This window comes from Emydura macquarii, unplaced genomic scaffold (assembly GCF_026122565.2).
Source record: "Emydura macquarii macquarii isolate MOO-44397 ecotype Brisbane River unplaced genomic scaffold, CSIRO-AGI_Emac_v2 contig_383, whole genome shotgun sequence".
In the NCBI taxonomy this organism is placed as follows: Eukaryota; Metazoa; Chordata; order Testudines; family Chelidae; genus Emydura; species Emydura macquarii.
In genome coordinates, this window is record NW_027130520.1 from 2,000,681 (window position 1) to 2,026,882 (window position 26,202).

The 26,202-nt window shown below is 39.9% G+C and overlaps 1 protein-coding gene across 1 annotated transcript in view; it reads right to left on the reverse strand.

The window, feature by feature from the left end:
• Positions 1 to 26,202, reverse strand: part of CDH17 (cadherin 17) — a 42,355-nt gene that overhangs the window by 4,204 nt on the left and 11,949 nt on the right. The window contains exons 4-14 of the mRNA XM_067535785.1: positions 24,746 to 24,884; positions 19,963 to 20,121; positions 17,760 to 17,959; positions 15,096 to 15,227; positions 12,570 to 12,720; positions 10,067 to 10,282; positions 8,605 to 8,681; positions 6,608 to 6,799; positions 4,465 to 4,709; positions 2,519 to 2,649; positions 370 to 606 (exon numbers count right to left, since the gene is read on the reverse strand). Coding sequence (XP_067391886.1) covers positions 370 to 606; positions 2,519 to 2,649; positions 4,465 to 4,709; positions 6,608 to 6,799; positions 8,605 to 8,681; positions 10,067 to 10,282; positions 12,570 to 12,720; positions 15,096 to 15,227; positions 17,760 to 17,959; positions 19,963 to 20,121; positions 24,746 to 24,884 — 1,879 coding nt within the window. The remainder of the gene's footprint in view (positions 1 to 369; positions 607 to 2,518; positions 2,650 to 4,464; positions 4,710 to 6,607; positions 6,800 to 8,604; positions 8,682 to 10,066; positions 10,283 to 12,569; positions 12,721 to 15,095; positions 15,228 to 17,759; positions 17,960 to 19,962; positions 20,122 to 24,745; positions 24,885 to 26,202) is intronic.

Here is a 26,202-nt window from a genome sequence, read left to right on the forward strand (position 1 = left end):
TAATTTTATACGTTTATATTGAAGTAGGCTCCTACAGCACTTTGAGTCACAAGTGTTTTTTCTCTCCCGCGCGTCAGCAAAATCCTAGTTTGGTTGCGCACTAAATAAAAGTGTCATCTCTTACAAACAATGGGTTTTGTCAATGTAAAATAAAGCCAGATACAATGGCCTACAACAACCTAATGTGCTGAAATAACCATGTACTTCAGTATGAATCAACTTTCTCAATAAACCTAAGTATTTTCAATGTATGGTATATTGCACACAAAGGTAGAATGAAAAAGGAATCCAACATTTCCTAAATATACAGAATAAATACATGTATAGCCCCATGTACATGCTACATTGACATATGATTGAAAAACTTACCATTAATTCTAGAAATGTCCCAAGCACTTTTTATATTTTCACCACCATCGAGAGAAAAAGTGAATTCTGGAGAATGAGGTTGTTCATCATTATCGGTGGCCTCAATCTCTGCTCTTTCTCCTCCACGAAGCGGATGGCAGAAGAATATAAAATAATCCTTTGCTAGCTGGGGAGGATTATCATTCACATCTTTTATGTGTAGTATGAAGACTGCTGTGGAGCTCTGAAATTCTTTATCTATCAAATTTAAAACAGTGCAAAATTATACTTCAGGCCTTGTACTTCAAATTCATGATCACTTAGGACTGGATTGTTGCTTTTGCAGCCACAGTAGCCTTGAAGAGAGTGGGTGTGGTGGTGCCACATCAGAGAGACAGGTGCCGGAGCTATTCTATTTGCAAAATACAGAGGCAGTCTCCAGAGGTACAGAGGGGGTGTTGTCAGTCAGAAGTGGCAGAGGTGGTAGAGGGCCCAGCAAGCCCTCTTTGGAACACAGATCTCCAGCCTTTTATGTTAAGTGAACACAAGTCCCAGCCTTCTGACTAGTCCCTGTGTGAGTATGCAAAAGGCAGGATATGGTTGTCCGAGCCTTCTCCTGTCCTTTGCACATCCCTGCAACAGCAGCCCTAATCTAGCTCTTCATCTAAGAAGACCTTTTCTTTCCCCATAACATCTAATTTCAACTTTTCTTTTAATATGTCGAAATCAATGGACAGAATTAAATGTTAAGTACCTCCTGTTGTGTTCTAATTAGTTAGGGAAATCTGGGTTTATGCCTCAAATGACAGATTTGAACCCAGATACATCCCAGTCTTGTTACCCATCCATGCAGTGTAGCTGGCAAAATGAAATCCCCTGAGATGCATTGCCTACAATCTACCAGCAACTGGATTAGATCTCTTCATTCTCTTTACAGTGTTTGCTGTTGTTATAAAACAGAATACTATGCATGGTGTTGTACACTGCTCCTTACTTATGTGTCCAAGAAACCTAAACATATACCCTTTTGCACTACAGCAGGACCTTTCATGTCAGGATCACAGACATCTTTACAAAAGTAGTTGAACATTATTACTGTAGCACCATTTTAAAATGTTTAAATGGGGAAACTGAGGCACAGGGTGGTGACATGACTTGCCTATGGGTTGATCTACACTTATGATGGCATGTAGAGTACACACACTGCATGCCCAGTTAGCACAGACATAAATAGTAGTGTAGCCCATGAGGCACTGCATGTATGAGTAGAGTAGGACAGAACACCCTACATGTCTGAACCTTAGGACTTGTACCCTCAGCACTCTGCACACCCAAGCACTGTTTTCCCTGTCTACACTGCTATTTCTAGCAGTGTAGTGTCATGCAGCCTGCCAGCTGACCGAACCTTTCCCCACTGTAGGGAAAGGCTCTGGCAAGGGGGAGGCAGCAGGGAAAGGCTCCGGCAGTGGGCAGCTCCCTGCTGCCCCCCCCTTGCCAGAGCTTTTCACCGCCACTACAGTGAGCATGGATGCCGCCTGCCTTTCTCTTCAGCATGTAGCTACATATACCCTACATGATACCATAAATGTAGGCAAGGTCTAAGATCACACAGTGAGTCAGTGGCAGAGTCAGGAGTAAAACTAAGTCTTCTGACTCCCAGCTCCCTAGTCTGCTAGTCCCAGTAGGTTTGATAAATTCCTAACATTCCTGAGGAGGATTCTTCAATCATTTTGGAAGATAAATTTACCAACCAAAAGGGTTGAGATTCTATCCTCAGTTACACATTGCAATCCTGCGGATATCTACAGAGCTGTGCAGGTGAAACTGAAGACAGAATTTGGCCCAAAATTATTTATTACAGAAGAAATCCAAGAAAATTTTAACCATATACTGGATAGCAGCATAACCTTTAAAGAAAGATTTCTGCTATTCAAGAACAAATTGTATATGGTAGTTAATCTCACTGCAGTTTTCAATCCATATTATCGATAATTTGAAGTTTCATTTACAGAAAGTAATTCCTTAAGGAACATATCCTCCCAAGCATAAACAGTAAGATGCATCAAAAATAATTGAACAATGCGGCTGCTATAACTATATCAGATATAGTCAAGGTCTTGCTGTTAGCTGGGCACGTAACCTTGAAAAACATATAATACACTGTGCTTACTTTCTTCTGTTGCAGTGACTTGTACTGTGTATGCACGTTCTACTTCCCAATCCAAAGGGGCAGCAGTAGATATATTTCCAGAAAATGTATCAATCTGCAGCCAGTTTCTCGTGTTGCTTTTCAACGTGTATCTTCACAAAGCATAAATAAATAAGTATTCTGTCCCAAACCACAAAAATTTTTATAAAGCAAATGTCTCTTCATTGGTTAAATATTAAATTAGCTGTACTGATTGAAAAATTATAGGCAAATAGCTTGATTGGTATAATATCCAAAGGACAAAGATAGAATTGCTTGGGGAAAGCTGATAGTCTTTCCACCTATAAAGAGAGATGTAACTCAAGAGATGCCCTGGTGACTGCCATTCAGCTAGGGTTAAATGCAAGTGGAAAAAAATGTGAGATCCAATGCTTTACACGTGTGCCATTTAAAAGACAAACAAGTAAAGGGGCCTTAACCTTAATAGTCAGCAACAGGGAGTATGATGCCCTTCAGTATAGGATAGAGACAAAAAGAACATTTGTATCTGTATATTCTACCAGTGGGGGGAAAGAGAGGATTTGTATGAGGCACAGTGGTAGAAGAAAAGTATAGATAAATTAGATCAACTCTGCCTTGACTATGGAGAGACAAGGTGAGTGAGGTATAATACCTTTTATTGGACCAACTTCTTTGGTGAGAGAGACATGCTTTCAAGATTTTACAGAGCTCTTCTTCAGATCTGAAAGATCTTCTAAGAGCTCTGTGTAAGCCTGAAAGCTTGTCTCTCTCACCAACGGATGTTGGTCCAATAGAAGATGTTGCCTAACCCATCTGATCTCTCTAATATCCTGGGACTGATGGAGACGGTCTATGGAGATGTATTGTAGTCACAAATTGTGATCATCATGCTTCAATGTTTATAAGTGATTGTTAGTGCAGGGCAGAGAGACACAATTGTTACCCTGAGTGTTTTCCCTTCATGCTAATCTATTGGGGCGGACAGATTGTCAGTCTGTCTTTAAATGAGCTCCTCTAGGTGTCAGCATTGGCATTTTCTTGGAGACAAATCATGTTAATGGAATCATTGTAAAATATCATACATATGTGTGGTTTTGGGGAGACCTGAGGTCAGATTCATCCTTCATGTGGACTAACTTGCTTGGTGTTTTGCTCAAAACTAGCTAAGTTTGTTTGTTTTTCCTCAAAACCCTCAGTATGAATTATGCAGAAGTAGTAGCAGAGCATTTTTTGCATCCTAAACAGAGGCTTAGACTCTGAGAATTGAATTAAGAAAACTGATTTGAAAAAAAAATCTAATATATTATTGGAAACAGTCTTTAGATGTGTTAAACTCTGTTTAGTTTGTAGGTGTGTTCTGCTGGATTGAAAAACACTAACCAAATGCCTTACAGACTTGAAAAGAAATCATTGTCCTCTTGCTTATTCTTAGTCTCTCTCTAGGAGTATTCTATACACAACTCATTCATTATTAAACCTATTTCAAACCACAGGTTAATGCACAAAGGATTGTTCTCTGGAGATTTACTTTGGTCTATTTTTCATTATTAATCTCATAAACCATGCGTTCCATTGGAATTATTCTTGCTATAATAAAGGTAAATACAAAAGGCTCTACATTAGGATTTGCTGCAGAGCGGACCATGTACTGCCACAGGAATACACCCAACTGTTTCCATTGTATTATCTTCAACAATCAAATGTAAACTATACATACATTGACAAAATTGTTGCATTTCCTTGTATTCCATATTTGAATGTGGTCCTTTGCCTAGTACAGATGTTCTATTGTTCTCAGCCACAGCATTTCTATCTAGCTGCCCACAGGCTCAGGACTAGACTAACAATTGATATCAGAATCCCTGTAAATGCTATAAACTACGAATAAATAGAAGGCAAGTGGTTATTGTTTGGTTGTGGCTTTTTGCTTTTCTTTTTGTTTTTACCTTAACTTGTCTCCCTCAGGATCAGTGGCCATCACTGTCATCACCAAAGTACCTACAGGAACATCTTCAGATGTGTCTCCTATATAAGTGTTCATGGAGAAGACAGGTATTTCATTCACATCTGCCACAGTAACTCTGAAATAGGCAGTGGAGCTTGAATTATACTGTACTCCATGCACCAAAGGTTCTGGATTTGTGGCCTTGACTGTCAGGTTGTATGCTGGAGCCATTTCAAAATCAAGAACCTGGGAAAACGGGGAGAGTTTGCAAAAAAACAATAATTTCACTGGTCTCTCCAGTAAGATAAATGATTGAGAAATTTCTCATGCATGCCTATAATCTCCAGATCATTTGAAGATTTCCATCGCTGGGTGATTGGAAGCAGAAGGGTGGGTATTCTTAATGCTGCAAATAAACCGGGAAGTTAAAAGTAAGGCTTTCAGGAAATCTATTGATTTTCCCCTAATGTGAAGCCAACATGCACAATGGCACCATCTCTTCTTCTTTGGAGACGGACTATATCTCAGGTACAGAAGAGATAAGGCAGACTCGTCTTGTAGGAGGACAACAGCACGGCACTAGAAATAATTATTTCAAAATGAATAGACCTTGGGAGGGTCCCTCAACAAATAACATTTCCAATTCCATTTATAGCATTAATTTTTATTGTTACATACAAGAAGGCTCATGACTGGTTGAAAATAGTCATGCTATTAGTCAATACGTTTCTAATGGCTACCTCCTTGGACAGCAATAATATTGAGGTCTGAAACAATGTTAATCAAGAAAACTGAACTGCACTCAAAATGGCTGCAAATGAGGTCAATGAAAATTATATTTTACCCCTTAGATGATGAATAATAGTTTGATTTTTTTTTATCTCTCTAACTTCAACTGCCTTTGAGAAGGTTAACATCAAAGGAAAAGCAACTCTGGGTTTTAAAACTCACAGTCATAAAACAGAGTTTTTCTGGTATTTCTGATTATATGTTCACTGACTTCTTGCTTCAGTGAGCACCATGATTTGTTATCTACCAAGGTAAATATTGACCTGGGCTTTGTCTTAGTCAGTATTCACTTTAACAGAAACAAACTCTGCATTGTCCTGACCCTGATACATGCTGAGCACCTGCAACTCCTGCTGTAATAGTCCATGTGGATGGTAGTGCTCACCAGTTATAAGATTCCATCCCATAATAGATGTCTTTTACCCAGTATCATATTACAAATGAATATCTGTGAGACATTGTAATGTTTACTTGGCTTAGTTTTCCAGTGACCTTGTCATGATATTGCACAACATGTAATACAATGATTTCATGGAGCACAAAGATCTATAATATAACATGCCATCATAATATCCTGTGATATATTCTAAGGAAACTAAAGAGTTGCAATAAGGGACACTGTATGTTCAATATGTCAACATAAGTCCATTGACATCAATGCAAGTTCCACATAAGGAACAAATTACCCTGATGTGCATTCATTAATTTATTGACTAGAATTAGTAATTTGTTTAATACTGATGCTCTAGTAAAAATTAAAATATAATTATGAATCTGTTTAGTGTTTGATTCAGTTGAAGAGATGTGGGTAACAGGTACATTTTGATGTAAAAGCGATAAAAGACATCCATATTTTGAAGGGCAAATAAAATTTATCTTTGTGGGTAACTCGCTAGAAATCAAGACCCTCTATTGTGTAGTGCTTTACAAAACATTACCAGCTTTCTTTATATTGTATGTGACATAGGGCTGTGATACACTTAACAGTTAAAACACACTTTCTGCTACGCTACAGCCATTTTGTAAAGAGTTATAAATATTCTTCTGGCTTCAGTCACACATTTTTCTTTTATACTGTGTTTGTTCCTCATTTTTTTCATTTTTCTTAGGATGCAGGTAATTTAATTTTCACTTCTGAAGCTACTGTATTGGCAACTTCCTTCCTGCTCAATATTCAAAACCTTACAATGGGGGCACCAATGAGACACCTATTTTAAGCTGTTTTTTCTGGAGATCCATAATCCACTGCCAGTAGGCAATTAAAAGAAAAGATTACTGGATGATGTTTAAGAACAAAAATAAGAAACAAATGTACCTGTACTACTGTAATTTAGGGATTAAAGAGATCCACTTACCTTGTTAATCTTGACAAATCCTCTATTTGTTTTGGGATCTGTCTCTATATTGAAGATTTTATTTTGGTCTCCCTCTTCAATTTGGTAAATGATCTGAGAACTCCCAGTAAATGGTTCATCAGCATCTGTAGCTTGAATTTCTAGTATTACTTCTCCTACTGGTGTATCTTCTGGAATAGTCCAATTACCATACTAAGGAGAAAAGATAATTGAAACATGAGACACCAGGAATCATTCAAGGAAATGAACTTCAGTGCTACAACAACTTAGTGATACACAATCATTAATGAGTTTCACCACATAAGGAAGTAGGGAAATATCACTATTTACAGATGAGGCATAAAGAGATTGTGCCCAAGACCCTTAAAGGTATTTCAATACCTAACTCCCATTAAAATCAATGAGAGGTAGGTGCTTAAAAATGAGAGTTAGTGGCTAAATATCTTTGAAGATCTGGGCCTAAATGAGTTGCCCAAGGTCACACAGAAAAATTGTGGCAGAACCAGGAATTCCACCCCAATCTCCTGAGTCCTACTCCAGTTCCAAAAAGACCATCCATCCTTCTAGTTTAGGTAAACATTTGAATGATAAAGTAAAAAAAAAAAAAGCGTTATGTCGATCAAATGACTGCAGTGCCCATCCAATTAGCAAAGATGGGGAGTGGTTGCTATACTGGCCCATGGGAGGATGGGAGGGAGAGAGAGAGTAGCCCTGAATCTTGGCCCTGGGTTGGATGGCTGCATTTCATCTCCCTAACTACTTCACTTATATAGACCCCAAATGTTTGGGCACTATGTGGATGGAGTGGATTTTGCCCTTAAATCCTTTATTAAACATGATTTTAAATAATTCTTGATTTTGCCCTAAATCATTCTTTAATTAAATGTGCCTATTTGAAATTTCTAGACCCTTGTACAAACCTCAGACAAAAGATTCATTGGACAAATGTTAAAAAAAAAAAAACTCTCACAAACTGCCAACATGCTCCTTAAAGATTTTCTCCTTAACACTTGAATTAATTTACAAAAGTAAGTAATACTTCTCATGGAAGCAGTGGTTAGATTTATTTTTTAATTTGCAAAATATTTTATTTTAAATAGATCATAATTATAACTATGTATTCTTACAGTTCACAGTGCTATTATTATTTCAGGAAAGAAATTGCAGAATATTATTTAATTGAAATCAAACATATGTAAAATTTAATCAAGGGACTATAGAGATATAATTGATGGCATAATCTGGCCTTTGGCGTGTTTCCTCCAACTATTTAATCTAAAAATATCTTGTTACAATTTTTCTTTAGAATAAATCTTTTATTAAAAACCTCATATTGCAGTCTAGAAGTTGAAGGGATGTTGCCCGGTTAAAATGTATATTTACATAAAACATGTGAGTACTACTAATAACATTTTAGATTATTGTAATTGAACAAGCTTTCAAAATGTAATCCGCTCTTCACCATTCATGCTTTTTGTTTATCTTTTACACTTTCATTTTTTTCAGAAAGAAAATTGGCTAATCAGTTTCACTTAAGTTTATGTTTAATTTTACTTTTTTCGTCCATAGTGCTATGTTTGCTGTGGTATTAGGGGGAAATCTTAAATCCAATACATTTTTACATTAAACCATTTTAATCCATTTAATTTTGTAAAGGCTTTTCCCCTCCTTTTCAAAACCTAAATTTCAGGTCTAAATTCCTGATATTGACCCTTTAAATGAGCGGTATGCATTTTAACTTATTTTCATACTTCAGAATGAACTATCACCCAGATTTGGGTATGTCACTCTGTTTACTGCAGCTATTTAGATCTCATAGACAGGGTTTGCTGCAATGGCATAATGGTATCTCTGCTGCTCACTTATTAGCCTTATCCCATGGCCATTGTAATTAATGGAAAGAATCCAACTGACTTCAGCAGGCATTGGAACTGGCCATAGGTTTAGTAAAAAGTTTGTCTTGTAATATCAAAAACAATATTATGAGGAATACTCACGTCTGATTTTTCAAAGATTGGAATCTTATCATTGATGTCAATGACGTTTATTTTCACGTCACAGAATGTTGTGAACACTGTACAAAACAGAATAAAGCAATGTTACAAGCAATCTTTCTGCAGAAAACCTGGGGAGGGAGGTGCAATAGAGTCCACAATGTGATAGGCATTGTACAAGCATACAACATGGCAATACAACAATGTAGCAATCGAAGCAAAATCCTATTGCTCTCAGAAAGACTGACCACAAGATATTGGGAGCCACAATTAGTTTATACTTTCAGGGGGATTCACCTTTCCTTTTCCTAGTTCCCTCAATATTTCGTCCATCCTTGTTCATTTTCCTAAATTTACTTTCACCCCCCCAAACCTCCCTCCCCCAATCAGGAAGATAATGAATTTTCTGTGTTCTTCACAACACGGAGATTACAAGGAGGCATCTCCCTCCCCGAGATATCAGTCTTTTTTTCCCTATGTGGGTCATCAGAGAGCATTCTGATCTTTGCTTATAGCTGGGCCTAAAAATAGTACATTTAGCAGAATGCCAATCAGTGAACTCAGACAGCAGTCTTATTTTAAATCCAGGAATGTGTCACAAATGGGGGAAGCCCTTAGTAGTTGGTTTTATGGGTCCTAAAAATCTGCTCTGTTTGACTGTAAATTGTTCAGACATAGTCAGATCCCAGTATCTCTATCATGTAAGTCATAAACCAAGACTCAGGGAATATCCTAAACAAACTAGTTTAGATATAATTCAAAATGAGCTTCCAAAATCAACCACCAAGCCCTTGGAAGTTTTCCTATCATTTGTTTAAACCATGCTGTTTCATTAATGTAAGAGAAATATAATCCTGCTTTCTCTATGTGCTTGTATCTCCCACTGAGGGCAATGTGAATTTTGTATGTTTTGCTTGGCTATGGACTTCAGGATGAAGCCCTTAATCTTTAATGGAAAAATATATGTACTGCCTATTCAGTTTAACCACCAGGGCTTTCTGGGTTCTTGGACAATGGGCCTTGCAAAATCTTTTTGCAGATGAACTTTTGTTCTGCATATTTGTATAAACTATCTGGACTCTCAGGCCAGCTGCACTAAACTCACTGAAGTTTCTTCAGTGAGACACATTAATTCTTTTCATTAAAACCATGGAAACATCACAAATCATGCAATCCTTTCAGAGATTCCCTTGCAGTAGGAAACTCTTAATGGAGAGTTCTAGTGAACCCTGTGCCCTAGTGCTTGCTGAATTTAAGTCTCACATTATAAGCCATTTCTCTGTGCATCTTTAAAACAATTAAGTACAATTCAATAAGATGAGCAGCCCTCTATATTGCTGCTTCTTGTAATGCCCTGTTTTTGAATCCCTTAACCATTTAACATGAACAAATTGGATCCTGAACACTGAAACAGGAATCTAAAGAATTAAATTATGTCAGTGTGTGATGGGCTGTCTGTACTGACCTTTATCTGTCACCTCCACCTTTACAGAATAATTAGAAACTACCCGCTTGTTTAATGAAGAGCTAGATAGCTGGAAAGTCCCAGCTTCTTGCTGGATAATAAACAGGTTATCAATTGGGATTTTGGGGTTCTGGTCCACAATACGGAACTGCAGGCGAGAATTAAGAGTATTTTCTTTATCCATGTCCGTAGCATGCAAAGTTCCAATATTACTCCCTAGGGTCAAGGAAAGAATGAAGGCAGTTAGATAACACATCTATCAGTTTATCCTACTTTTCCATTGAATTAAATACTACAGACAATACTGCTAATATGTATATTACAGATACCGTAATAATGTCAATTGCCTGGAAAATACTGTTTGCAGTATTATTGTAGCAGTGTCAGTCCCAGGATATTACAGAGACAAGGTGGGTGAGTGTGATGGGCTTCACTCAATACAAGGGGCCCCTCCTTGTGGTGCCTCCTTGTGGATTAGCTCCACTCAGATCTTATGCCCCCTTCCTTTCACTGTGGCCCCTCTCTCTCCAGGACTCAGGGTACTCCTTCTTCGTAACTCAGCCCTCTGGCCAGGTCACTATACTCCTCCCCTTCTGTGGTAACAAAGTCTTGCCAGATCAGCTTGTCCAGTTGGCATCTCCACCGCTCCTGTGCCACTTCCCAGTGGCTGGAAGGAGAACCCAGGCCTGCCCTTTATACTGGGTTCCAGCCCAGGAACCCTACAACAAGCAGTCAAGGTCTGTACAGTCCTACCCCTTGCTGCCGTTTCCTTGGGCTTCTTCCTAGCCAGCCCTCTCAGATTTCCTTTCTCCACTGCTCCCTTCTTCTAGGTCTAGAACCCCAGGTATTATTCTCTCTCCTGGGTTTTCACCTCCCCTTCTCTCTCCTCCCAAAGAGTGACTGCAGACTCTCTCCCTGCATATTCTTTCTGCTGCAAACTTCCTGGCTTTAAAATGCAGCCTACTCCAGCTCAGCTGGATTTCTTTTTCAGTTAGGCCTGGCTGTTCCTCCACGTGCAGCCAGGTACCCTAGCTGGCCCTTCAGGCCCCCATTAGCTCTTTCAGGGCCTGTGTGGGATAGGCACCCCATCACAGTGACGTAATATCTTTTATTGGATCAATTTCTGCTGGTGAAAGAGACAAGTTTTCAAGCTACAGAGAGCTCTTCTTCAGGTCTTGAAAGGGTACTTAGAGTGCCACAGGTAAATACAAGGTGGAACAGATTGTTCCATAACCCTGCAATAAGAACAGATGCAAAACCTGCAGACCTTCATTGCTACAATGATCAATAACTCCCACAACACACCTTTTAAGATGCATGAGTGCCACACATGCCTATTACAGCATGTGGTGTACCTCATCCAGTGCACTAAATACTCCAGTTACAACTATGTGGGTGAAACCAGACACTTACTACACTCTCAGATGAACTTTCCCAGAAAAATGATAATAGACAAAAACGTGTCACCTGTGGGTGAATACTTTTCACAAAACAATCACTCATCTGATCTCTCGGTCCTCATCCTCAAAGGAAACCTGCACAACACCTTCACAAGATGAAGCTGGAAATTTAATTCATAACTTTTCGACCCTAAAAATAATGGATTTATAGTTTATTACAATAATCTGTAATCCAGAACCCCCCTTTTTTGTCCTATGACTGCACAGGTGTTAACTGGCCACTTTGCCTTGAATGGTCTCTTACAGTATGTGTTAACCACTTACGCTAAACAATCTGTTCTGCATTGTATTTAGCTGTGACCCTCTGAGTACCTTTTCCAAACTAGAAGAAGAGTTCTGTCGAGTTCAAAAACTTGTCTCCTTTACCAACAGAAGTTAGTTCAATAAAAAATATTACCTCACCCACCTTGTCTTTGGAAAACACTGTAAAGAAACACAGTAGCTTTATATTAAAGCTGTGCACTAGCTCAACCAACAGTATGGAGTTGATGCAGGCATTACTGGGTGCAATTCTATGGCCTATGTTCAGCAAGTAGTCAGAGTAGATGATCATAATGGGCCCTTCTTGCCTTAAAATCCCTGAGCAAGTAATGTAGAGACTTAGGGGCAGATTTATCTTACATTGGTGTAAATCAGAAGTAATTCCAATGAAATTAATGAAGTTACACCAATCTACATCCATATAAGTGATGAGGATCAAAGCACTTTTCCAGTGAAAGCAAACAATATTTTTTATCTTAAAAAAGGAAAGCAAAGTCTGTTTAGCATTGTAGTTGTAGGAGGGCATAATATTGTAGTTTAAATATTTCTGTTTTACACATTGAGGATTTGATTCTGTAACGGTCACTCATCTTGATTAGCTTAGTAGCACAAATAATCCAACTGTGGTCAGTGGGACAATTTGCATGAGTAAGCACTATTCAAAGTGAATAAATGTGACAGAATTGGGCCCTGAAAGTGTTCATTCTAGTTTCACCAAATGGAAACAATATTCAGACTGTAAGAATGTTTTACGTAATAGTTCTTTCATGATGTTTTCTTACCTAATCCTTCATTCTCCTGAACTTCAAATATAGTCAAAACATTCTGGCACACAGGAGGATTATCATTAATGTCTTCAACCAGAACGTAAATTGGCAATGGCTTGTCCAGTTCTTCTCCTCCTTCATCTTTTGCAGTTGCAAAGAACGAATACTACAATGATAGTATTGCAATTAAGAATCATGAATGCAAGAACTATATTAGTTTACATTTAAAGGTATCACAATGAAAAACCTTGCTACCAAATGAAAGATCTTTCTTTCTATTTTAATAGCATTTTCATCGATTTTAATACTAATTACTTATAGGTTCTTATATGTTACCTATTACCTGTTATCTGAACGCCTCATAATTCATCAGTGAATTTATTCTCCCAACACCCATGAGAGGTAAGAAAACATTATTCTCTCCATTTCACCAATGAGTAACTCAGATACAGATAGGTGAAATGCACAAGAAGGCTGTGCAAGAGCTGAAATAGAATCTATGGGTGAAATCCTGGCATCAATTAAGTCAATGGCAAAAGTCCGATGGATTTCAAAGGATTGGGATTTCAGCCTGTATCTCCATCTAGTCCCAGTCCAGTGTCTGTTATAACCACAAGACTATCCTTCCTCTCCGTGGTCACAATTTAATAAAGTATTTAAGAATGTGCCTAACTTTAAGCATCTGAATAGTCTCATTGAAGTGTTTAAAGTTAGGCACCTGCTTTTGTTCCTTGCATAATTAGGTCATTGTCTCCTGGAAATATTTATCAACCTTCAGTGAGAAGTATGCAAATGATCACAGTTTTATTAATTAAATCTCCTTTTCATGCCCCTCCTGATGATGCATTGCTGTGAGGTCAGTGAATACCCAGGCAAATGCTGACTGTACAGTTAAAGAAAACAAACTGAGAAACACTATGAAAATTACCATTTTTAAAATTAAACACCAACCACAAAATGGTGAAGGAGTTAATATCCCTTTACATATGCTGACTGATCACTATATAGTATTTTAGCAATTCTTTCAACACCAGAAGGAGTGAGATTTATAGCCCGAAAGCTTATAAATTATACAATATATTTATTAGTCCAATGAAAAGCATGTCTTTATTTTCCTTGTCCAACAATTTTTACATAAAGAGAATAAGATTAATACCAAAATAGACTCACTTTAATTACATGATGACTTATTGTCAGCATCATGGACTATTCCTGGGACTAAGTTAAAAATGCAGCTCTTCAATTTTGTGTTTATTCAAAATAACAGGCCAGATCCTGGACTCCGCTGTGGCCACTGAGGTTATGTCTACACTGCAATAAAAAACCCATGGTTGGCCCGTGCAAGCTGATGTGGGCTCGTGGGGCTTGGGTTAAGGGACTGTTTAATTGTGGTGTAGATGTTCGGGCTTGGGCTGGAGCCCAGGTTCTAGGGCCCTGTGAGATGGGAGGGTCTACACTGCAATTAAACATCCCCTTAGGCCAATCCCTGTGAGCCCAAGTCAGCTGGCACAGGCCAGCAGTGGTTTTTTAATTGCAGTGTAGACATACCCACAGTGCCAATCTGCCAGCACAAAACAGTCATAAAGCTGGTGGATACAGTTGTCTCATAATTCCCCAGCCTGGGGGAAGCCTCAGGTGGGGTCAGGCCAGCGTAGCAGCTCCATTACCCAATCCCCTTGCTCACCCACCCTCCCCTCTAGCATAGGGCCTATGAGCCGAGAAAAGGGAGCTTGGCCAGAGGGCTGCTCCAGCTGCTAGATAGCCCCAGCTGCTAGACAGACCTCTTAAAGCCATGGACAGCTGGCACAACTTGGAGCAACCCTGGGACTACAACTGCAGTTCAAATTTAAAGAGCTCTTTTTATGAACACTTGCTTTCATTAGCGAAGCATATGCATGTGTGTGCTGTTAAATCTTAGCCCTACCCAATGTAGGCACCACGGAATATACATGATAAATTTCTTTCCTCTTTGTGGAAAGAATGTAGGAATGTATCTGAAGAGAGAGTCTGATAATGTCTGTTGTTGGGTGAGCTCTTCGTGATCTTTACAGTAAATTCATTTCTTCTCTTTTGCCTAGTGTGAAGAGATACCTCCCTGCCCCACCTTTTGGAGAAGAAAGGAAGGAAGGCTTGAGAGATCTAAGATTTCTGCCCACCGGAAAGGCCACAGTCCACCGCTCAATCAGGTAACACTGTAACACTGTCTCTGTACATAACATATGTTCTGTGTAGTTCAGGGTAGGCTGTGAACACTGCAATAGCTACAGAACTGGTGTTGGTTTACAGAGAAATATTACAAAGGGCTGAATTAATGGCTGTTGGATGAATGAATATGTGATGGGCATGCCTGCTATGAAATTCCATGAGATTCCATGGCTATCATATCACCCAAGTTCATCCAGAAACCACATCAAACTAAACCTGTCTTTCCTCTTTCTCCCCTTGCTTCCCCGAATAACTCTCCTACATTTACATGCACAGCTACTGTTCAGTCTCAGCCTTTGGGCAACTGCATCAGTCAGGTTTCTCATGTTTACTTACCAATTCCTTTTCTTCCCTGTCCAAGGGTTCAGTCACGTAAATAGTCCCATTCTGATCAATTGTAAATGGGAACCTGGACAGCCTCTCCTTTTGCATAAGTTCATATTTTGCCCCTGGGTCATTCCAGCACACCTAAAATTCCCCAAATGAATTAAGACAAGGATTAAAAGCATGGTCTGAGATGTAACTGGATGAAGTGCTGGGAACTGAAAAAGAAAATACACTTTTCCTGTTTTGCGTGTTAGGTTTATTACCTAAAATAAACTAACAATTTGGCAGGCCTTGGAACTGGTACTCAGGAGACCCAGATGATGGTCCCAGCTCTGCCATGGGTCTGCTGAATAATCTTGGGCAAGTCACTATCTTTGCCTCAGTTTTTTTATCTATAAAATGTGGATAACAACACTTACATCCTTTTAAAAGCACTTTGAGATCTACAAACAAAAAGCACTATGTAAGAATGAACTGTATTATTAAAGTATTTTAATGGCATAAACACTAACTTATAGCACCTTTTCATACCAACCAACTTCTGTGTTTTTCCTTTTCAGCTTTAGCCACCTAAGCAGTTTGGGTGCACAGATGGAAATATAGAGTGGCAAGTCAAATCTTAGGGGTGTGTGTGTGTAAATTATACACATAAAATTATCTGACTGGTCTGGTACATATGGTATTTTGTGTGATCTTTCTATTGAAAATAAAACACAGTAAGCTTTTTCTCATAAATTCTATGTCTTTTTCTTACATACTAAAGAGTAGGGAGTGCTATTTAAATAGCAGACTCTGATATAGCAACTGCTATTCCCTGCTCCACAGAGACAATATTCATTTCTATGATTTCTATGGGAAAATTTTATATACATTTTCCCAAAATGTAAGTATTACTTTTGCTACGTATGGTGCGCATAGGTCTTTCTTCCAGATGCAATCTATCTGGACTTGATCTTACAACCATTGAAATCTATGACACACTCCTATTATCTTCAATGGGAGTAGAATAAGGCCCATTATTTCTCATTTTCCAAACCAACTAGTCTCAAAAACAGAGTATGAATAATCTTGTAATACCCTAAGCATGAGCACATTGTGTGAGCCAATGCCAAGTGAACTTCCAAACACAAACATTTCTAGATGTTTGCCTATTAATTAATATTTACTGTGTGTGACACTCAGTACCTGAAAGTAGCACCCTAGAAACCCCGTATTCACCACTGTGATATGGTTATGTTATGTTTTGTACAATGCACGCCTTGTGATGTATCATTTGAAAAGTCTTGATCTGTTGAACATTAATAATCCTGTTGGAATGTATGTACTATAATTGTAGGTGAAGTTATGAAGTACTGCAATATGTGTTACCGAAATATAGTGTGAGTTTGGGAGACACTCACAACCAAGTTTTCAGTGGCAACAAAGGACCACCTAGACACGTGCTGATGGCCCATTAAAAGGGAATCCACTCTCCCAATAGCCATCCCAGAGACTTCTCAGAGAAAGCACACAATCAATGGAGACTGCTTGACCAGTGAGGGCTGCTTAAACTCCATTTCACAGCAGGCATCTTTCTAGCAAGTTGGAAGAAGGTATAAAAAGAAAGACAGTGATATCAACACTTGGCCTGTCTCACCCACCATATCAACATCTGAAAGAAAGTCTGGAAGAGAAAGACTTTGAACTGAGGGAGCTTGGTCCCAGTCTGGAAAAGGGGTCCAGTCTGTGTATTGAGGAACTGTAACCTTCCTGTACCATCTGTCATGGTGAGATACTGCTTGATTCAAATCCTGCTTAGTTTGTAGAACTTAGACGGCATGTTTACTTTTTATTTTCTTAAGGTAACTAATTCTGACCTTTATGCCTACCACAGAATCTCTGCAAAGCTTGCCCTGTGTCTCCAGCTGATCTCCCATGGACGTTAGGTGCTGAACCACTGCTGTTTCCTCACAGTTGGAGTGAAGGCATTATCAACCCCTCAACTGATGTAGTTGGAGGACATTGCATAAGGGGAACTTGAGAGAGTTGTCCTCCCTGCTGGGCACCCTCCCATGAGATTTTCAGTGGGAGAGGCAATCAAGCCCTATATTTACTATTTTTGGTGGTAGTATCTAGTACTACCCATATTTTTCCCAACTCTTGCATTCTCCATCTGTAAAAATCCTCCCTAAATTCTTTAAAAGACAAATTCTCTATTAAATCAATAGGCTCTTGCTTTTGTAATTCATATTGTGACAAACAGTCTTGGAATGAGTATCCTTTCTGTTCATTTGAGTTTTCTATACATCAGCAAAATTCCCTATGCCATAGAATATACCAAGACTAGCACTTTCTCTAATCTTGAATGGAAAAAATCCTTGTGTCGCTGTAACACTGACATTGTTATACCTTAATCATATCCATGGCATCCATTTCATAATAAAGACATTATAGGGAAATCCACGCTAATGGCCTCTTACAATTTATATAAAATATTCCCAGGGGCCAAATCCTGAAATCCATATTCCATTTTTACACTGTCCTTCCTAGGGCAAAACTCCCTTGAACTGCAATATCCAACACGGAGGATGTACCAAAGTCTTGATTACTGGAAGAATATAATGCATCTGACAGAGAAAATTTAGCGCTCGGAGATGCACTGACATTAGTCATTTTGTGATTTCTAGATCCTACCTGCGTGATGTAGATGGGATGAGGCTCAGTAGAGTTCTCTTTGATAGATACTTTTGGAGGTGCCTTCCAAAGGTTCTCCTTCACGGTTATATCCACGTCTGTGTTACTGGTTAAAGCATTCTCTGACATTCCTGCCAAATCCTTCACTGTGACAACCAGGACAAAACTTTCCTGCTGTAGGGGATTTAACAAGCGAGTTCCTAGGGAACAAAATAAAGAAACATGAGAGAAAGTAAGCAAAGATTCTGTTACTGGTGCATTGTTAAGCTGCAGAAGGATCTCAACCTCTACTTTGTATACCTGCACTGGGGTGTCCTGCTTTAACAACTGTTCATCTAGTCTCCTCTTCATGAATTTAAAAATGAGCCTCTGTGTTGGAACTTGGGAAGCAGGTGAAAGCGACACTCCAAGAGAGGCAATGGGTACTGGCTAGAATAGGCAACGTTTTAGGATTTGATCAAACTCCCATTGAAGTAATTGAATCATTCCATTGATTTCACTAGCAGTTGGATAAGGCTCTTAGTCTGCTAAATTGCTTCAATATCCTGAAAAAGTTGAGAACTAGTGTTTTGAGACCTATGCTCTCAGAAAACTTTTTTAAAAATATCAAAAATATCTAATCAAATCCAAAAGGACACTGCGAAAATGTTTTGACCAGAGTTTAGATTTGTCTGAATTATTATCAGATAACACTGTTACAGAATTATACCTGTTCCTGACAAATTCCTAAACAAGTCTTGGTTCCAGCATATTTAGATTGTAATCTCATTAAGGCACGGACCGTCTCTTTGTTCTATGTTTGTACAGCACCTAGCATAATGGGGTCCCAGACTATTAATAGTAATAACAGCAAATGAGACTATAGTTCTGTGAATGGTTAAGAACAATAACAAAAATATCACTGAGAAGACAGACATATGCTAGCCAGCTCTGTCTCATAACTTCTATAGCACCTATGCTTCTAGTATCTAAGCATTTAACTAATACAGCAGAAAAACAAGGTGCATGTCTATTTATTTTATTGCAGGTTGATGTTGTTGAGATGGGCTGGGTTTTCTTTCTCTTTTTGAAGTTGTTTTGCTTTGCCCAAATGATCAGTTTGGCTGGTGTTGGGTTACAAATCACTTTAGTGTTAAATGCAGGGGTACTGAAATGTTGTTCCCTTATTGTATGAGTAAAGAACAGCAGAACTGTATTTAGCCAGTCCTGATTGAGGGGGTGATCCTCATCTGAACTGAACTCAGTAAGCCAGGGGCTTGGATGCAGACCCCTGTGAAAGGTAGAGGGGGTAGGGATAGGTGTCCCTGTTGGGAGGTGTGGGCTTCACTTAAGAGCTCTAGGCCTGGTTTGACCTGCCCCTTCCCACTGTTCAAAGATAGAGCTAATTAACGCTCCATTAGGCGTCTTTTTGTTTTGTTAACTGATCACTAGAGCTGAAATCACTTGCTGTGGGACAATGTTCCTGCCCAGGCGGCTTCAGTGCTGACGTTCTCCCACTGAGCGCTAAAAATCACTGAGTTGAAAATCGCTAGGAGCTCGGAGGCACCTCAGGAGATTGACCTGCAGAGGTCACAGTGGAAAAACAGGTGGCAGCAGAAAGTGACGGTGTGCATCAGAGCAGCCAGCAGAGCGGAACGGCTCTGAGAACGGCAAGCAGCCAGTGGGGTAGCCAGTGGAGTGCCAAGCAGCCGGCAGTGCCACATGCGGCATGACCAACGTACTCCAGGGTGTGTGTTTTGCTCATGGTTTTATGGATGTGAATCCTGTTTGCAACATTTTCCCAAGTTAATGCTGGGTTACTTTTCCCCTTTTTTTGTTAAAAGTCTCTTTTCTACAGTCAGTCTCCGTGCTTGCAGGGGGGGGAGTATTGCCTCTAGAGGCGCCCCAGGGTGGTGTGTAATTGTCCCAGGTTACTAGGTGGGAGCTCGGGCCGGTTTTGTGTTGTGTGGTTGAAAGGAACTCCTAGATATTGAACCCGGCCCTTGTTGCTGCTCACTTTGACTGGCAAAAGGGTTAGAAATAGTTAAGGACAACTCCTCCCAAGTTATCTCTCTTCTGGGTTTCCCAGTGCTCTCTGTCATTTAAACTATAGACTCTTCAAGTCAGGAAGTAACTCTTGTTATTTTGTATCATGTACAGTATGGAACTTGTGGTTGGTGCTTAACATACAAAAAATAACAATACTAATGATAATTTTACATACCATTCTCATTTGTGGAGATTGCTCCAGTTATGTTATCAATCTGAAAAAGCATCTGCTTATAAGGATTGGGGAAATGGTGGAGAATGCTGTAACGCAGCTGTGCATTGGGAGTTGTAGGATCATCACGGTCAGTGGCAGTGACATACATAAAGGGTTTGCCTGTTTGGATGTAGAAGAAAAGCCAGTAAGAGAATATAGAAAGCACTTTGCTTCTCTAATTCACACATGTGCTGCTCAGGTGTATGGGAGAGGAGGAGACTCAGATTCAGAGCCCAGAGATTCAGAGCCTCACAGACACTGCACAAGCTAAGGTTGTGCACAGCAGCCATAATTTACATCACTGACAGAAGTAAGTTTCCTCTGGGGACCTTGCCTCCCCCACCCACCCTGCCCCTGCCCTTGCCCTGCCCCCTCTTTGCCTTTATACTGAGGTAAGGATGGGCTGATGCAGGATGTGGCAGTACCATCTCAGCCAGCTTTCCACCTACGCAGAGTTCCTTGTGAAGGGGGGAATCTCTGACGGCTCTCTTTGGTTAGTTTAGGGCCCTATTGTGGTGTTTATGCAAAACTCTATCCCAGAGTGTATAGAGAACGTGCAGCATTGTTACTGCATTTAGAACTGTTAGCTATATAAAGAAGTAGCTATACACTGGAGCTGGTCGAAACTTGGAATTTTGGTTTCATGGGAAATTTTGGCATAGTAAAATTTGGTTTTGTTCCCAGACAAAAAGAAATGTTTTAGAAATTTCCTGCAAAATGGTAATTCAAAAAGAAATTTATTTGGGAAAATTTCATTTGGGAAAAATTTCACATAAAAATGAAATGTATTTTTTCCATTTTTATATTTTTATTATTTTTACATTATTTAATGACATGTCAGTAGTAATAGTGCATAGTATGACATATAGTAACATCAAATCATGTCCTAATATAACATGGCATGTCTTTTATACTTTAATTAAGGGCAGATGCTACTTAGTACAGATTGAAACATTTAAGTTTATTTTTGATCGAAGTGTCTTCTGTTTGTAACATAACATAACAAAAAACAGCCATACTGGGTCAGACCAATGGTCCATCTATCCCAGTATTCTGACTCTGACAGTGGCCAGTGACAGATGCTTCAGAGGGAATGAACAGAACAGGGCAATTGTTGAGTGATCCATCCACTGTTATCCAGTCCCAGCTTAGGGACACCTAGCACATGGGGTTGTGTCCTTGACCATCTTGGCTAATAGCCATTGATGGACCTATTCTCCATGATCTTACGTAATTCTTTTTTAAACCCACTTTACTTTTGGTCTTCACAGCATCCCCTGGCAATGAGTTCCACGGGTTGACTGTGCATTGTGTAAAGAAGTACTTCCTTTTTTGTTTGTTTTAACCTACTGCCTGTTAATTTCATTGATGACCCCTGGTTCTTGAAGTGTGTGAAGGGGTAAATAACACTTCCTTATTCACTTTCTCCACACCATTCATGATTTAAAAAACTTCTATCATATCCCCCTTTAGTCATCTCTTTTCTAAGCTGAACAATCCCAGTCTTTTTTATTTCTCCCCTTATGGAAAGCTGTCCATACCCCTAATAATTTTTGTTGCCCTTTGTACCTTTTCCAATTCTAATATATCTATTTTGAGATGCAGCAACCAGAACTGCATGCAGTATTCAAGGTATGGGAGCACCATGGATTTATATAGTAGCATTATGATTATTTTCATTTTTATACTCTATCCCTTTCCTAATTATTCCTAACATTCTGTTAGCTTTTTTGATTGCCACTGCACATCGAACAGATGTTTTCAAAGAACTATCCATGATGACTCCAAGATCTCTTTCTTGAGTGGTAACAGCAAATTTAAACCCTGTCATTTTGTATGTATAGTTGGGATTACGTTTTCCTGAATGCATTACTTTGCATTTATCAACATTGAATTTCACCTGGGAGGCTAATATGAGGGGGAAAGGAATCCAAGAGAGCTGGCTGTATTTTATAGAGACATTATTGAGGGCACAGGAGCAAACCATCCCGATGTGCAGAAAGAATAGCAAATATGGTAGGCGTCCAGCTTGGCTTAACAAAGAAATCTTTGGCGAACTTAAACACAAAAAAAGAAGCTTACAAGAAGTGGAAGCTTGGTCAGATGATTAGGGAGGATTATAAAAACACTGCTCGAACGTGCAGGAATGAAATCAGGAAGGCCAAAGCACAATTGGAGTTGCAGCTAGCAAAGGACGTGAAAGGGAACAAGAAGGGTTTCTACAGGCATGTTGCCAACAAGAGGAAGATTAGGAAAAGTTTGGGCCCCTTAGAGAATGAGTGAGGCGACCTAGTGACAGAGGATGTGGAGAAAGCTGAGGTACTCAATGCCTTTTTTGCCTCTGTCTTCACAGACAAGATCAGCTCCCAGACTACTGTACTGGGTGGCACAGAATGGGAAGGAGGCAAACATCCCACAGTGCTGAAGGAATAGGTCCAAGACTATTTAGAAGGATTGGACATACACAAGTCCATGGGGCCGGATGCAATGCACCCGAGGGTGCTCAGAGAATTGGCTGAGGTGATTTCAGAGCCATTGGCTATTATTTTTGAAAGCTCGTGGCAACAGGAGGAGGTCCCTGAGGACTGGAAAAAAGCAAATATAGTGCCCATCTTCAAAAAAGGGAGGAAAGAGGATCCAGGGAACTACAGACCGGTCAGCCTCACTTCAATCCCTGGAGAAATCATGGAGCAGGTCCTTAAGAAATCCATTTTAAGTCACTTGGAAGAGAGGAAGGTGATCAGGAACAGTCAACACGGATTCACCAAGGGAAAGTCATGCCTGACCAACCTGATTGCTTTCTATGATGAGATGACTGGCTCTGTGGATGTAGGGAAGGCGGTGGATGTGATATACCTTGACTTTAGCAAAGCTTTTGATACTGTCTCTCACAGTATTCTTATCAGCAAGTTAAAGAAGTATGGGTTGGATGAATGGACTGTAAAACGGATAGAGAACTGGCTAGAGCATAGGGCTCAACGAGTAGTGATCAATGGCTCCATGTCTAGCTGGCAACCGGTCACAAGCGGAGTGCCCCAGGGGTCGGTCCTGGGGCCAGTTTTGTTCAACATCTTCATTAATGATCTGGAGGATGGGGTAGATTGCACCCTCAGCAAGTTTGCGGATGACACTAAGCTGGGGGAGTGGTAGATACCCTGGAGGGTAGGGATAGGATACAGAGTGACCTAAACAAACTGGAGGATTGGGCCAAAAGAAATCTACTGAGGTTCAACAAAGAAAAGTGCAGAGTGCTCCACTTAGGAAGGAAGAATCCCATGCACAGCTATAGACTGGGGACCGATGAGCTAGGCAGCAGTTCTGCAGAAAAGGACCTGGGGGTAACAGTGGATAAAAAGCTGGATATGAGTCAGCAGTGTGCCCTGGTTGTCAAGAAGGCTAATAGCATATTGGGCTGCATTAAGAGGGGCATTGCCAGCAGGTCGCGGGAAGTGATTATTCCCCTCTATTCGGCATTGGTGAGGCCGCATTTAGAATATTGTGTCCAGTTTTGGGCCCCCCACTACAAAAAGGATGTGGACAAGTTGGAGAAAGTACAGCGGAGGGCAACAAAAATGATTAGGTGGCTGGAGCACAGGACTTATGAGGAGAGGCTAAGGGAACTGGGCTTGTTTAGTCTGCAAAAGAATGAGGGGAGATTAGATAGCGGCCTTTAACTACCTGAAAGGGAGTTCCAGGGGGGATACGGCTAGGCTGTTCTCAGTGGTGGCAGCTGACAGAACAAGGAGCAACGGTCTCAAGTTACAGGGGGGGAGGTCTAGGTTGGACATTAGGAAAAAGTTTTTCACTAGGAGGGTGGTGAAGCACTGGAATGGGTTACCTAGGGAGGTGGTGGAATCTCCATCTTTAGAGGTTTTTAAGCTGCGGCTTGACAAAGCCCTGGCTGGGATGATATAGCTGAGGTTAGTCCTGTGTTGAGCAGGGGGTTGGACTAGATGACCTCCTGAGGTCCCTTCCAACTCTAATATTCTATGATTCTATGATTTTGTTGCCTCATCACTTAGTTTTGTGAGATCCTTTTCTAAGTGTTCGTAGTCAGCTTTGGACTTAACTTCTCTTGAGTAATTTTGTAGCATCTGCAAACTTTGTTACCTCACTGTTTACCTGTGTTTGCAAAACAATTTGACCCTTTTCATTACAACACAAACTACAGATACTTTTGATTTTTTCAGGCTGTACTGTGTAGCAATTGCCATAATTTTTTAAAACAAAATATTTGACTATTATATAATGTCATAATATGACATAAAATTATATATGTCATATTATGCACCATTACCACTGACATTCATTAAATGATGTAAAAATAATTTTAAAATGAGAAACGTGAAATACATTTCAAAATAAAAATTTCATTTTGAAACAAAATTTTGAACTTTTTCCAAAACAAAATTTTTTCAAATGAAAAAAATTTTGCTCTGGAAAACATTTTTCTTGTGGGAAAGTTCATTAAAATTGATATGATTTTGTGAATATTTTCTGTTCAATCAGAATAGTAAGTTTTGTGAAACATTTCAGTTGGTGATAGACACAGACCACTCTGTTTGCATATGTGCTTTTTGTGTTGTACCCAGTCATGCCTTTATTTTGTAAAGCCTTTGTGAAAGGAGTGCTGTTCTTTGTTTAGCATTTTCAATGTACAATATAGCACAATGCTCATTAAATGGAACAGTATGCATTTTAAATAGTAATAATAATAATGATTATTAATTATAAAGGCCATTACCTGGACGGGAATTCTGCCTTACTACTCCAAAGTATTTTGGCTTGTCAAACTTCGGTGCATTGTCATTAATATCCTGGACTTTGATAGTAATAGAGTATGGACCTTTCACTCTCTGTCCCTCTTTATTCAGAGCTTCCACCTAATATTGAAAAGAAAGATATGGCAAGAAAAGTTTTTCTATTAAGTGAGTTGGAAAATTGTATCCAGCATGTGAAAGCTGAAGAGCAAAAATGGTCTGAACTTGATCATTTTTATGTGACAACGACACTACATAACAGCACCTTTCAGGATCGAACCCTTAACAATTTTCTTCTCCATATAGTAATGGATGTTTTCCATACCACAATGACAAAAGCGTGAGTATGTGTCTACTTGAGTATGCTAGTTTACAAAGGTAGAAAAAGTAAACTGAGCCACAAGGTCAACCTAAGGAATTAGCCACAGAACAGTGTGTTGATAGAGCTGTCCAGGAATGATATTTCCCTTCATGTAAACACTTTTGAGATTTTGGCTTTTGTTTTTTTGGGGGGGTTTTTTTGTTCTGAAAAATCTTTTAAAAAATGTGTGGACAGGAGACGATGGAAGAATTCCATTTTGGTAGCACCAAAGCAGAACATTTTGGCTAGCCAGCTGCCTGCCTGGTTTTTAAAAAGCAAACAAAAAAAAATTCTCTCACGTGGCATCAGTCTGACACCCACATTGGTCATAAACAGAGTTGGAAACTTATGTCCACAGCACAGACCTTTGCCACTTGAGCTAACAGAGTGATTGATAGCAAAGTAGGCTGTCATTCTCTATATGAGCCAGCACTCGAGAGGAATGAGTCAACACTTTGCCAGGGTTTCACAGCTTTTTGCTGACAGCAGAGGAAGGGTGAGACTCAGGAATCTTGGGTTCTGTTCCAGGCTCTGAAGGGGAGTGTGCTCTTGCGAACATAGACTCTCTTCTGCCTTTTTCCCCTAACCTTCTGTACCTCTCCTGTCCCATCCCCTCCCCTCCAACCCATCCCTGTCCCAGTCTTGTCTCTTCTCCAGCCCTGCCTCTTTGTCCAAGTCCCATTCTCCCTGCCTACCCAGTGCAGGTCTCCACACCTCAGTCTTCTCATTCCAGTCCAAGTTCCATGCCCATCCAATCCTAATCTTCCCTCTCCATGTTCCATGTGCAAGTTTCAATCTCCCCTTCCCACTCCCAATGTCTCCCTCTCCCTACTCCCAGTCTCTTCTTCCAGCCAGTCTCTGATCCTCCCTCCCAGTTCCTTACCTGATCTGATCTACATCTGTCTTCTCTTCCCAGTCCCAGCGTCCCTCTCCAGGTTCCTCATCCAACCTCAGTTTCCCCGACATTTCCTCCCAGTCCCTAGTCCCAGACTCATTTGCTCAGGCAGTCCCAGTTCTCCCTTGCACCCAGATCCTTGTGAGATCTGTCTCCTCTTGCCCCTCTTCCCCCCACACTTGTTC